The following is a 14098-nucleotide window of genomic DNA, read 5'->3' on the forward strand; positions in this document are numbered from 1 at the left end:
CCATCAAATCCCCCCGCACACACACACACACGGTGTCCTAGGCTCGGTTATAAAGCCCCATCAATCAAACACACGTGCAATCAATCGAACGCTCGCTGTTCAAGGTGTAACAACTAACACCTGACCGGCTCTAGATCTACTGTTGTATATACCCAAGATGTATTTACCTCATACTTTAGGCTGTGCCATAAGAATAAAACGTAATGAATTAATTCATACCTTCTTTCGGAAATTCTGATAGCAGATCACATTGTCAAGCTAAAGATAAACACAACACTCACCTGACAACGTTTTATTGAAGTTATAATATCGTCAGCTACATTGTAGTTTCCAAAATATACCAATTACGAGCTAATTAAACACTTCGATATACACTAGATATTACACACACATGCACAACACATGCGTGTGCCTTCGGTAGTTTATATGCATTGTATGGAATCGTCACTTGTTCGAGACAAGTGGTCACGTGCACGTGGCCAGTCGAGTACATCGGGTATGAAATATATAGTATACGTGGAGATATGTGGACGGATTAATTAGGATTTCTATGCATTTGTATGGAAAGTTCATTTTGTGACACATCTAAACGACAGCTTAGAAGAGTTGACATGTTTGCTTGCTAAAACAAGACGCACAGAGATTTACAGGTAAGGGGTTTGTTTACGTGATAGTAGGTGATACACAGTGGACAACTGCTAGGTGTCTATGAGCACACGTGTGTCGAATCACCCGCTTTATATAGGGGTCGGTAGGCGTATTGTATTCAAGCAGAGTTCAAACAAAAAGGCGACTGCCCGTCCTTAAGAAACGCAAGGGGTTGTCTTAGAAACGAATTTGAAAAAAAACTTTATAATTATTATTTTTTAAATCTCAAATGTTTATGTTTTTAGCTTGCATTGTCAGCTTTAAGCATAAAATCGTGCACTTTGTGAGACAGGTACGAAATTTGGTACACCATTAATATGACATTATACAAGGTATTTGAGAAGGGACCCCAAGCAAACCTAGCAGTACTAATGTTCCTATTTGCATTCAGTCACACTGAAAATATAGGTACGGAACAAAATTAAGATTCTATATCAGTTAGTTTTCAAGGTATTAGAATTAAAACATTTCTATTTCGGCCATTTTGAAAAACAAGGTAGCCAACGGCTTTTACCAATTAGATCTTAGTTATGGTGTACCAAATTTCATACTTGTATCACAAGGTGCACGATTCGGCCAAAAATGGGGCTTGAACCCCCGGACTGCTATTCAACTTCAATGGTATAGTCGTAAAAGTACGGAATTCTTTATGCGAACTTACATCAAATGCCTAACTGAGATCTCGATTGAGTAACATCTAACCTAACCATGTTTTTATATTAGTTACAGCCTTGTTATCCCAAGTGGCACCGGTACCTCGACCTGTTGTCGGCGTTGATGGGTCATATTTTGTAGTTTCTGTGAACCGTCTTATTCCCAACAACGAGGCAGAAATTGAATGTCAATCATACGGCGGACGACTTGCGATTTTGAACTCGCAAAGAAAGATTTCAATATTGAGTGGCATTCTGTCAGAAAAAGGCCGTAAGTTCAACTGCACCGAATTCTGTACTAATGAACTTCCTAATTCAGTGAGTTAGAACAGAAACAAAAGATTGCATGACACTTTTTCATCCTTGAAATACTATATAATTAACCTATTTTCTCTCTTTATTGTGGATGCTACAAGACATCCTCTAACCTGCAGATTTCCTCATAGTTACTGTGGACCTACATATTTATCGGAAAATCACATTTCCTGATACACATGTCTAATTTTGACGATTCCATCACGATAAAGGCTTACGTTGTCATATGTAAAGGGAAAAACAATTTGTTTGAAATTGTTTCGAAATCTAAGTCGACTTTGTAACTAACAAGGTAACACATAATTCAACGAGGTGTATTTTGATATTTTTTTTTTCTAGTGGAAAACGCTAATGTCGGAGCTTATCCATCCGGTGACGGAGTAGCAAAATGGGACACAGGGGAAGACGTAACAACGCAAGTTATTACCAGTGACCCCAATAAGAAATGTATTTGGCTTAGGGTTGATAAAATACTCTATGACAGTAACTGCGCTGATAGTCAGGATTTCGTTTGTGAGTATATGTAAAAAAGGTACTGATGGTAAAGGTGTTAGGACACATAGAACAACACGTTATGTATGATAAAGACGAGAAGTACCGATGGTAAAGGTGTGAGGACACATCGAACAAAACGTTATGTATGATAGGACACATCGAACAACACGTTATGTATGATAGAGAAGAGAAGTACCGATGGTAAAAGTGTAAGGACATATCGAACAACACGTTATGTATGATAGAGAAGAGAAGTACCGATGGTAAAGGTGTGAGGACACATAGAACAACACGTTATGTATGATAGAGAAGAGAAGTACCGATGGTAAAGGTGTTAGGACACATCGGACAACACGTTATGTATGATAGAGAAGAGAAGTACCGATGGTAAAGGTGTAAGGACACACAGAACAACACGTTATGCATGATAGAGAAGAGAAGTACCGATGGTAAAGGTGTGAGGACACATCGAACAACACGTTATGCATGATAGAGAAGAGAAGTACCGATGGTAAAGGTGAAAAGAGCAGTTACGATGCTAAAGGTGTGGGGACACATAGAACAACACGTTATGCATGATAGAGAAGAGAAGTACCGATGGTAAAGGTGTTCGGACATACCGGTATCGGACAACACGTTATAAGTATCATAGGAACATTTCGTGCGTTTATTGTTCTTACATAATTGTTTCTAATTTACCAGTAAATGTTTTGATATCTAACTATTCAGATCTTCTGATCTACCTTATGTCCTTATCTTTGTGGAATTACCGCCAATTTATATAACGCTCAATTTTTCACTTGACAATCAAAGTGTTTATACTGTCAATATCTCTACCTGAGGCCATGTTGTCATTAACAGGCTATGGAAGTTGTCTTTTTTTATCAAAGCGTATAGCAAAGTATTTTACAAAACTTTAACACTGTGATCTATGTAAAAAAATTAGTTGGTCGGTCTCTATAGAGCAACTCATGGCAATTCTTGCTTTTTATATAACCTTCTCAAGCCCATTCCTAACCATATCAATCGGGAATTAAGACAGCATATTAAAAAAATCCAATAATTTTCTTTTTTTATTTAGGAGTCGAGACATTTTAACAAAAGCGTTACAACGTAGGGGAAAATATTGAGGCATTAAAAAGCGAATGCCATTTTGATGACACATCTTCGCTCATACCTGTAATGGGAACCATTTGCCCGAGATACTCTAACTCTGTCACCAGACTTAGACATTATGGCAGGTAGATGTCTGGTGTAGGGCCAGAGCGCACCGGCACTTGAAAATCTAGAACTAGCCGACACCGTTTGGTATCGAGCCAGGCGATCTCCTATTTAGACTGACCACCAAGAAGCGTCACTCGTCTTGTTTTTTCATTAGATGAAAAATGTACCTGCCCAAATATAGCAATTCGTCGATTTTAGAGGCGATTTGCATACTATGAGGAGGGAGTTTACAGTTACGGAAAAGAAAATATCTGTACTGTATTGACATAATATAACTTGCATTATGCGTGATAATCTGAATCGGGGATGACCTGGCACGATACCAAACGGTGTCGGCTAGTTCTAGATTTTCAGGTACTAGTGCGCTCTGGCCCTTCACCAGACATGTATCTGTCATAATGTCTAAGACTGATGTCAGGGCCAGAGTACCTCGGGCTAGGGAATCATGTGCTTTGGGCGAATCAAGTTTAGTTCTGTCAGCTAAATTCAGGTACAAAATACGTGTATTAAGACATAGCAATAACATTGAAACGTTACTATGTATACATAATTGAGATAAGTTTTATAACGTCTGTTGTCCTAACATGATGTATAATAGCAATCTTCAATTATTTTAAATAGTAAGTTATATTAGAGAAATGTTGTGTTCTCAGTATCAAGAAGAACCAACAACATTTTCTTATTTTTCTTTCTCTTAATCTAACAGTGGCATGCCAGAGTGAAATAGTACTATTAAAGGCAAGAGTTCAACTGTCATATGGACACACCTGGCCAAAGCACACGTGCAAACCTAAATCAAGGTAGAAATTAATATCTTTAGTTCAAGATATTTTTGCTCGTTGCGTCTTTTGTAATTCTAAACATTTTGCGTTTTGAAGCCATAACATCACTTATTATTATTAACGCATATTATTGCAGAAATCAATGTCAGATGTTAGGTAAATGCCACTGTCACACGTTGTGGAACCATTCTCCTAATCCCCCTATATCTAGACTAGACTATAAACATAAATAAATAAATATACATACATTTGTGTATAGTTGATGTGCTTACAAATGAAAATTGTGTACATGTTATAAAATATCAATGTATATTTTGTTTTCTAAGTTTCAACAATAAGATATTTCAAATAGAATAGTAATCAAAATTTAAAATGTAAACTATCATTATTTAGAAACGACATGAAAACGAAACGCGTTAAAATATAAATAGGTTTAATGAACATATAGCCATATCATGTACATGGTGTTTGGAAATGTAACAAAATCAGAGTTAGAGAACACAATTAGCGGCGATTTGGTGATTGCAGTCCTGGAGTATAGGGTCGAAGTGGAGTGGGGAGGGGCAGTGCAACGCCCATTTGATTTGGTTGGAGCACATATAGAATCTGGTACAGTCCCCGGGGTAGGCATAGTTACCATCATCACGGCCAACACAAGAGAAATGTAGAGGCACTTCTGCAATAATAATAATAATGATATTTATTCAGGTAAAGTAACAAATATACATACATGTGACGGTTTGGTTGGACATAAGATATCAATGCATAGATACAGCACAAATGTTACAAATAAACAAACATTATACATGTTATACCTGTAAATCTTTACCTAGGATAACCCATCAAAGCAGGCTTACTACCAAAGGAGCCCCCATATAATAAGTAACCATGAACAAATGTAAACTTTAGTTACATAAACATCACTAGAATTATTTTATCTACTACATATAAAAATCAAACATTTTTTGCGACGAAAAATTAGTATTATAAGAAATTGGTTACAGCACAGGTTTACGACGCGCAAAAAAATAGAAATAAAAAAAATAAGCGAGTTTATATGGAGGATCTACACTTCAGGGATGCAATTGTTAGATGGATGGCGGTTTTCTTCGGTCTGTGCTCACTGGGGAATCGTGACCTTGGGATAAAGCGTGTACTTTCCCGACTAACGATTTTTACACGAATCCTCGTATAATGATATAAAATGCAATTCAACTTTCGAAACAAAATTATATACCATAGTGACCAGTAAAGAATTGTCTTCAATGTAAGCAAGCTAAAAGATATCCAAATGGGATTATTTTTGTGATGTTCAGAGCATTTTAAAGATAATTAAGTAAAGACTGGATTTTTTTTCTTTTGTTTTGCGCGCGTCCTAAACCTGTGGTTACAGAGAGATAATAATTAAGTTTGGTATACTTACTACAGTTTGGATCATCACTGACGAATTCACAGCGATCATTGGAGTCATTCCATAAGAGGTTAACCGGACATTCCTGCACATGAGTTATTCCGTTACTACATTTGATGTACTCGCCACAGCTGTCAGGATGTCTATAACCACCATCAGGCTTACCAGTACAAAAACCTGTGAAGCAAAAACAAACATTTCTCCTGTTTATTCCCATGTTTTAAATACACAAACGGGTATCCAGATAGAATCATACCGATTTACCCTATGAAAAGCCAAGGTCACATATATGTATTGATGTCTGCATATTGTTTCTGATTTACGTTGATAATAACTAAATTCTTAAATCTCTAACAGCAAAGGATATTTTCATGGTGTCCACAACTACATCCTCACAAAACATCGACTATACTGTCATAGTTTGTTTGAGCACCATTTTATCCAAGTGAATTATTATATACATACACAAAAGATACTGTGCAAGCTATAAGGTTGGTAAACAAGCTTTTATTTTGCATTAAGTACACACTCTTATATCTCAGCCAGAGCATTTTTCCAAACAACGCTTTCGACACAGTTCAGATTATGTCAAGGTATATATCAACAAAATCAATCAGAAAAAACCAAGATGAAATATGAAACATGAAATATGTTTGCGAAACTGTTTACTTACCAGGTGGCGCGGGCTCCGAGGTCACATGACCTGTAAACCGAAATACAACGTATTAAATAATTCGAACTTGTCGAGTGCAAAATTAACATGTCGACAAAAATAAACCTACACATGAAATAAAACATTGAGAGGAATTATATAGATGTTCCCTGTTATGTTGGTCATCGAAGGAAGTTGACGGCCATTTTTGTTACAGACCATCAAGATACTAGTCTTATAATAGGTAGGTATAATGGCAGTAATTATCAATTACCACAGTTATCTACAAAACCAAAAACAATTTTAATTGTCTAAGACATGCTAAAGCCTTAATGTTGATTTGTTAACAAGTTTGAAAATTACATTCAAGGAAAAAATACAAATATATATATAAACATGTATCCTGTTAGCAAATGATAATAAAAATATCTTTATTATACGATTCAAAAGTAAAGACCCAAGTGTGTGCGAGGTGCGACAACGTAAAATTAGTCTGTGTAAAAACGAATAAAACACAAATACTCGACCATTTATCAATAGTGTTATGTGCGTGCTAATTAATAAACTAATTAAAATCGTAACAATATTTCAAACAATTTCCTGTGACAAAGCAAACGTACACTACATAATGTAATGGTTTTAGAGATATACCCTTTTGAAGAATAACACTATACTGGTTAGACAGCTATATATATCTATAGTGTCTATATCAGTTTTGAACAGGAAAGGGAAGAATTGTGTGCCTTAATTCATTATTCTAATCATTAAAAATCATGTATTTCAGTATATCACTTCAGGATAAAATTATCAGATCATAAACTTAATATAAAAATACAATAATAACACAATCGATATAATCGAAATGTAAAGTAACTTACAGATCATGCACCCTAGACAGAATAACAGAATAAAGGAAGCAGGCTTCACTGCAATCAGCTGGTTCCGCACCATAATTTCGGTACCAAAATTATACTCGGTGAAAGTAAACACACTATGGCTGATTACATGGGTATTTATTTGACATGGGGTAAAACCCTAGCTGCCTGCGTAATTGGTATTTTAAATAAGACTTTCATTTACTGGTAAATGGAATAATATGCCTCCGGCAATCACTTTAATTTAATTTAATACAATTAAGTAATAACTGCAACATGTGCCGAACCCAAAGGCATTTCATATTAGGTTTCCATTTCAAATCTTGCCGCTAGCGTTATTGTTCTTTCTTTACGTAATCATGTATACTGTACGTCAGAGCGTCCTCTCATACAAACATATTTACAAAGGCGATAATGATTGCAATGTTATTGAAGTCATGTACAGTTTTGGAACTGATTACCTTGATCACCTGCTAGATTCTATTTTCATTATGGAGCAATTTAAACACAAATCAACAGTTATAAACATAAGTATACAGTCAAATCTACCTTAACGGCTACCTGTTCAAATGGTAAATTTGTCAATTTTAACACGATAGAGCCTTTATAATATGTGGAAGACAATGTTGACACACAAACATAACAGATTTCAGTATTTCGTAGAAAATATACAGTGAATTTACAAATAAGTAGACTGTAGTCAAAGGTAAGTTTTTTTCCCATAAAGTTACATAAAGAGGAAGCTGCGTGGGGCATATTGGTTTTACTATGCCCCCTCTTCTTATTCGTCCGACACATTTCTCGAAAATTACACGGATCTTAATTTATTATCAATTATAGACCTTTGTTCGGGTCGATGTGGTGTTATACCGCCCTGGTAGAATAAATAATGACCGAGGGCGTAGTTCACTTGACGAATGTTTAGTGAATTATCCAATGCATGAGTTTTTGTACAAAAATAATCAATATAACGTATAAGTTTATTTTCCAAATCTAGCTTCAAATTTATTTGTTGTATTTTATATGTGTATGTACATCAAGAGTTAACTTGAATAAAAATATTACTTAAGCTTAACTAATTACAAGAAGAACAATAGCTATATGACGTCATCCTGAATAATTCAACGTTGATAGTATATGTTTAGCTTGGTCGTGAAACATGAAGATACATTCCTGAAAATTAAGCAGATAGATCGATATCTCCTGGATGTTTTTACGAATGGCTTGCGTTCTAATTGTAGATTCCTTTTTAATTTACCAAACCAAGATATCATACTATAAAAAGGACAAATCATATTCTTTAAGATTTGCTATTGTTTCAAAATTGATATGCATGCTGTCGGCATTTTGGGTTAATTGTATAGACTTATGGTGTCTTCTGTTACCTCTAAATAATCGTGACTAAATCTCGTAGCCTGCTGGTTGCGAGCGTGTCGCCAACATTAACACTTCTGTTACAAACCTTACACACAACCTGCTTATGTCGTGAGTTTTAACAACTACCTAACTAGTGTAACATCTCTCATCCATTTCGACCTTTGTATCTCTAAACCCACTACGCTCGTTGATAATTTCCGCTTGGAGAATTTGCGACTGTCGTCGTTTCAACTGGTCTGCATGTATTGCTTATAATACGTCAGTCAATTTGGATAGTACCCTAAATGGTCCACGCCATCCACAAGTCAACTAAGGGCTCAGTTCTGCTTAAACATTTGAAAAGAACACACAAAGACTTCATCACCTGGTTTAAATTTTTCACAAGGCAGTTTGTTGTCAGGATTCCTTTTCTGTCTTTTCAGTGTTCCTTCCATATGGTCTCTCACTAGCTGTTGGATCCCCCCCCCCCCCCCTAGTTTCCTGAAGTTGCCACGCCCACTGATTCTTTGAAAGGGATATCTTTCACGCCTCTGGGTATGGCATATCTAGAGGAGTGCCAGTTTTTTCTGCCAAGCATAATAAAGTTTGGAGTACACGACGTAAGGTCGTTTTCAGCTGTACCATCATAACATAGGGAAGCTGTTGGTCATAATCAGTTTGATGTTCATTGACTACTGTTCTTAGCATCAATGTTCGAAATTAGCATCCGAAAATGTCAGGTTCGGAACAATAGAAATATTTCAGGTATTTAGGTCTAGAGTCTATTCGATCAGTCTGACAACATGATATTTCATAAGGAGATATCACTCTTGCAAATATCAAATTTGTATAATGAAAAAAAAACATGGTTCAAGGAAAACTAATATTTTAACAGCACTGGTTTGAAAAAGGCATTTAAACTTTAGGCGATATTATAAAGGAGTCATTTTTCACTTTTGAAGAATTACAAATGTTTACAAATATCATCTTCATACGGATATTCATACGGATATTTTGAAATATTATGGAATAATAAAATGTATTAGAACATGTTTACAAAGCAATGGTATAAATGATTGTAAATTGGGCCGTCCGGTTATACCAAGCAATAACCTATCAAATGATAAGAACAAAGAAAGATGGGATGAAGAGTTTGGTATAAATGCTGATGATTGGATTGATATTTATCATTTGCCTTTCCATACTACTAAATGCTCAACTGTAGTGGTTAAAGTTTTAATTAAACCACCATATTTACAGTTTGCACTGACACGGGCTCAATAACCATGCTTTCTAGTAAAATCATTAAGTTGTATATCCTGTAATTTTCACCATCAAAAACTCTCATAAAACATACAATGTCTGAATTTGGATGCTTATATATGATGGTTCAGATCCATGAAAGCACCAAAATACTATTGACATGGCGGTAAATGTCGCATGAAATATCACACGTTTTGAAAGAACCGCCACAGTCAACGCCATGTTTCAAACTTTCGGGTAATATCGGAAAACCGAGTTGCATCACGTGACCGACATCGGCGATACCCGTATAGATCGCAACCTCTCGAGCCATATCACGTGGTCAATATCGGCAATACCCGAACAGATCTGAATAGATCGGAACAGTTCGGATATTTCCGAGCTATTTTAAACGTGTACACGTTAAAAATCAATATTTCAATTTAAATTTTTTAACAACTTTGCGAATGCGAACTTTACAAAAGTCGGTAAATATCGAAATTTTAAAACTTAGAGAGGCGGAGAAAAATATGTAGAACATTCTTATTACTTTTTTCTATGCCAAAAATACAACAAGTCACAGACCATACATCTTTATCAGTGTATAATGATAGCACAACACGCGCTGCGATTCTATTGTAACAGGAATAGTCGCTGGCGTAGCAACGTGGGGTCATGACCCATCTTTTGGTGGGGACATATGAATGACTCGATTCCGATCAGCAGCTCAATCGAATTCGTTGACAATGACGGAAGAGAAAAAAATATGGGTATTCATAATCAATAAAAAATATGTAACTGCCGCGAGAAAAAAAAAGTTTGAATGAAATGGGAAATGCTAGCGAATCTACAAATTACCTCCTTATATGTGTGTGATTTCTGAATGACAAACCATGTAAAAGCTTTTTGACAGCCGTTAACTTTTGTCTGAAATATTATCTTCAAAAATATTTAAGTACTGGAACTAGGTTTATAAGTTATTCCTAATTGTTTGAATTTACCTGAATGGTTCCAACTAAAATTGCTTTCTGGAAAGTTTTACACACAATAACCCCGTTTTGCCCCAATCCAAACTGCTTTTTTTCAACATTTATTCTAAGACCAGAAATATTACCAAAAGCATTCAAAAGGTGTTGCATGGCCGCATTATACGTATAGGAACAGTACTAATTCCATGAATAGATTATTCATGCGACTACTGCGCCACCTTTTGTAAGTTTTACGTCCGATTCCTACTTGTGCGCCTTTAATGTATGATATTAAGGCATACAAAACCAAAAGATAAATTATTTTGGTGTAATAACATAGCATTTCGTATTGTCTTTTTAACGATATACAATACTTCATTAGATCTGTTGGGGTTTTCTTGCAATTTCCCGTTTCGCTCTTAATTTTTCATGAAAATAGAGGAATTTCATTTCATTAGTTTTTAATAAATTCCTCATATAACAATGACAAACCCCGAGTACCCTAAAATTTTAGCAATCGAAAATATCTTCGTATATAATTATTGACTCATGAAAATATTGTGTAGATGAACTACTGGGTATGCCGACTTTTTTGCACTTTTGTACGTCTACCCCCTTTATTTCTTACCCAATATCAAAGTACTGATAGTACTGATAGTTAAAAATGTTAAATGAAAGCTGTCCTTCTCTCGGCTCTATTATGTATCAAAAGCCGCTTTAGCGACGTCATACTTGAGTAAAACGTATCCCATGTAAGTTGGTGTACCAAAGTTCGGTCAAAATGACATGTATACAGTATTGACATTTGACCTAAATCTAAATAAAAACTTGTTTTGCATATATATCACAAAATGTTAATTTTAGGGTCATATATTGAACTAGACAATATGTTAAATAAGGTCAACATGATCTATATTTCCTACACCAATCGTCAGAAGTATTTCTGTCTTCAGGGGTTTATTTTACTTATTAATAAGCAAATGTTCCGTTTAGCGAAACGTATTATGGTATATCGGTGTAACTTATATGTTGACATGTCATGGATAACTAGGATTTTATTCTTCAGCCAAACAGCCCATGTCGGACTATTATTCACACAATAAAACATGGTCAAACTATATAGTAATGAAAAAAAGAATCCAGTGGACTGAAATTGCTTAAATTTTTGGGGCACCAAATAAGATATTGCACTCTAGGAACTTTTCAATTGACGTTCTTGGTGTCTGGTATATTTAAAAAATGTTACCATGAAAGTAGGTAAAGTAAACAAATCATGCGGAATATTACAGGCCCACTATCTGAGTTCTTTAGGCCTTTCACATATTGAAAAGCTGTTTGAAGATTTTCATATATTTGACCTGTCTGAAGCCCTTTATTCCAGCATACTGCAAGGCGTCTTAGTTATTGTCAAGAAGTTGTTTATGTTTGCCAATTAGAACCCTGTGACCTTCAATTAACATCAATGTCATTAATTTGACAAACAACTTTGTAGCCCTTTATTTAAGAATATGTTAGGTCTAACATCATGTTTCGATGCCTTTCAATTATTGAGAAGAAGTCGTTTGAATGAAAAGTTAATGAACGAAGGCGCACGAAGTACGATCACTAAAGGTCACCCTGACCTATCGGGCAAGATGATTTAGGAAATTTGCCCTTCATCCAAACATGCTACATGTACAATACCAGGTCTCTTGTCCTCTTAGTTATTCACAAGAAGTCGTTTAAAGATTTTAGTCTATTTGACTCATGTGACCATGAAGGTAGGTCAAGGTCATTCATTTAAACAAACTTGGTAGTCGTTTAAGCTATCATTCTACAGTCCCAATATCAGATTCCAATGCCTCTTAGTTAATCACAATAAGTAGTTTAAAGTTTTTAGCCTATTTGACCCTTGTAATTTAAATGAACTTGGTAGTCTTTCATGCCAGCATACCACAGGCCTTATATCAGGTATCTAGGCATCTTAGTTATTCACAAGACATCTTTTAAAGATTTAGCCTTTTTGAATTATGTGACCTTGAATGAAGGTCAAGGTAATTCATTTCCACAAACATGGTGGCTCATCATTCCAGCATTCTACATGCCTAATATAAGTTTCTTGGGCCTTTCGGATATTAAGAAGAAGTCGTTTGAATGAAAAGTTTATACGAACGACGAAATGCGAACAGCGCACGACAATGGACAAAGCATGGTGACTATAGGCCATCCTGACCCTTCGGGTTAGATGACCTTATGACATTAAAATGAAACGCGGTCCTGCAGGCAGGGCGTTATAATTGTACCTACTGCCCCTATTGTATTATCATAAATTTAGGATCGTATCATTGCATCTCTTCTTCCTATCTTAATTTATACTTCCTAACGTCTTCCTTGACACCGCCTTACATTTGGCTTTCGGTTGAGAGCTCGCCCCTGTGAGGTAAGCTCTGGGTTCTGTCACCTGGCCGAGACACATCCTGCTTAGCGCTCAGCATTAAGAGAGTAGGACGACTGGTTCGCCTGTTGTCAATATAATGTGACCGGGTGGGAATGTGTTGCTTGGTATCTGCGACGGATGTTTCAGTGATATAGCACTATGAAAAGGGCAAGAGTTCCACTATAGAAGAAGACACAACATTAATATACCGCAGTCTCCCATATCGCACACTACGCACTTCATACACTCAGGACACTGCATACATAGATGCCGTCCTACATGATCCTGGCTGTTAATAGGACGTTGATTTAATCAAACAAACAATGAAAACAATTTTATAGAGTCAAGAATGCAGGAATCGGTCTACCGCGAAATTAAACTGTTGATTCGCTGATTTTCACTGACGTACTACTACAGCTATAGTCATTTAAGGACGGCATCCCGTGTATGTCCTTTCATATATTCTATGGTGTTGCCCCATCAAAGGACCGAACCAAGATATTTCATCAAAGATTTTTTCCTAAAATTAATTTAGTAACAATAGTATTTTTTTTAAATAGTGAATCTGATATAAACATTGACCGACCAATTCTACTATAAACTAAATGATATAGGTACTTCGGTCTCCTTGTGTTCTAAGAAGTTAGACGAAAATATCTAGCAGTACTTTGATATCATGGAAAAAAAGGGATAGACGAAATAAACCTAAAAAGCGTGGCATAACCAATGATTCATCAACTTGAGCTGTTTATGGTGAAACAATGATAACCTGAATATAATTTTAAACATCAAAATTTTAGGGTACTCGAGTAGTGCCTTACTTATTCTGGTGCTCGAACGAAAAATTGAAAACTTCAAAACGTCGTATTTTCTGTCAAATTTGATATTTACCTTCGATTTGTGATCAAATGATATTGGATACAGCCAAGTGTGGTATGTCGTTAAAAAGGCAATTTTATGTGGTATTTTTAATCACAAGAAAAACGTGATTTAATTGTTTTTACTATGACTTATGCCAGGTAAAAGGCCCAATAGACATTAAATTTACCAATGTTAATGTA

The 14098-nt window shown here is 35.7% G+C and overlaps 1 protein-coding gene across 1 annotated transcript; it reads right to left on the reverse strand.

Annotated features, from left to right (window-relative positions):
* Positions 1-4533: 4533 nt before the first annotated feature.
* On the reverse strand, positions 4534-7213 carry LOC138319907 (peritrophin-1-like). The gene is made up of 4 exons (XM_069263023.1): positions 7059-7213; positions 6202-6231; positions 5541-5705; positions 4534-4793 (listed from the first exon to the last, which is right to left on the reverse strand). Exons 1-4 carry the CDS (start codon positions 7129-7131, stop codon positions 4609-4611), a joined length of 453 nt encoding a protein of 150 aa, XP_069119124.1. The 5' UTR covers positions 7132-7213; the 3' UTR covers positions 4534-4608.
* Positions 7214-14098: the final 6885 nt, after the last annotated feature.

Source organism: Argopecten irradians, chromosome 3 (genome assembly GCF_041381155.1).
Source record: "Argopecten irradians isolate NY chromosome 3, Ai_NY, whole genome shotgun sequence".
In the NCBI taxonomy this organism is placed as follows: domain Eukaryota; kingdom Metazoa; phylum Mollusca; class Bivalvia; order Pectinida; family Pectinidae; genus Argopecten; species Argopecten irradians.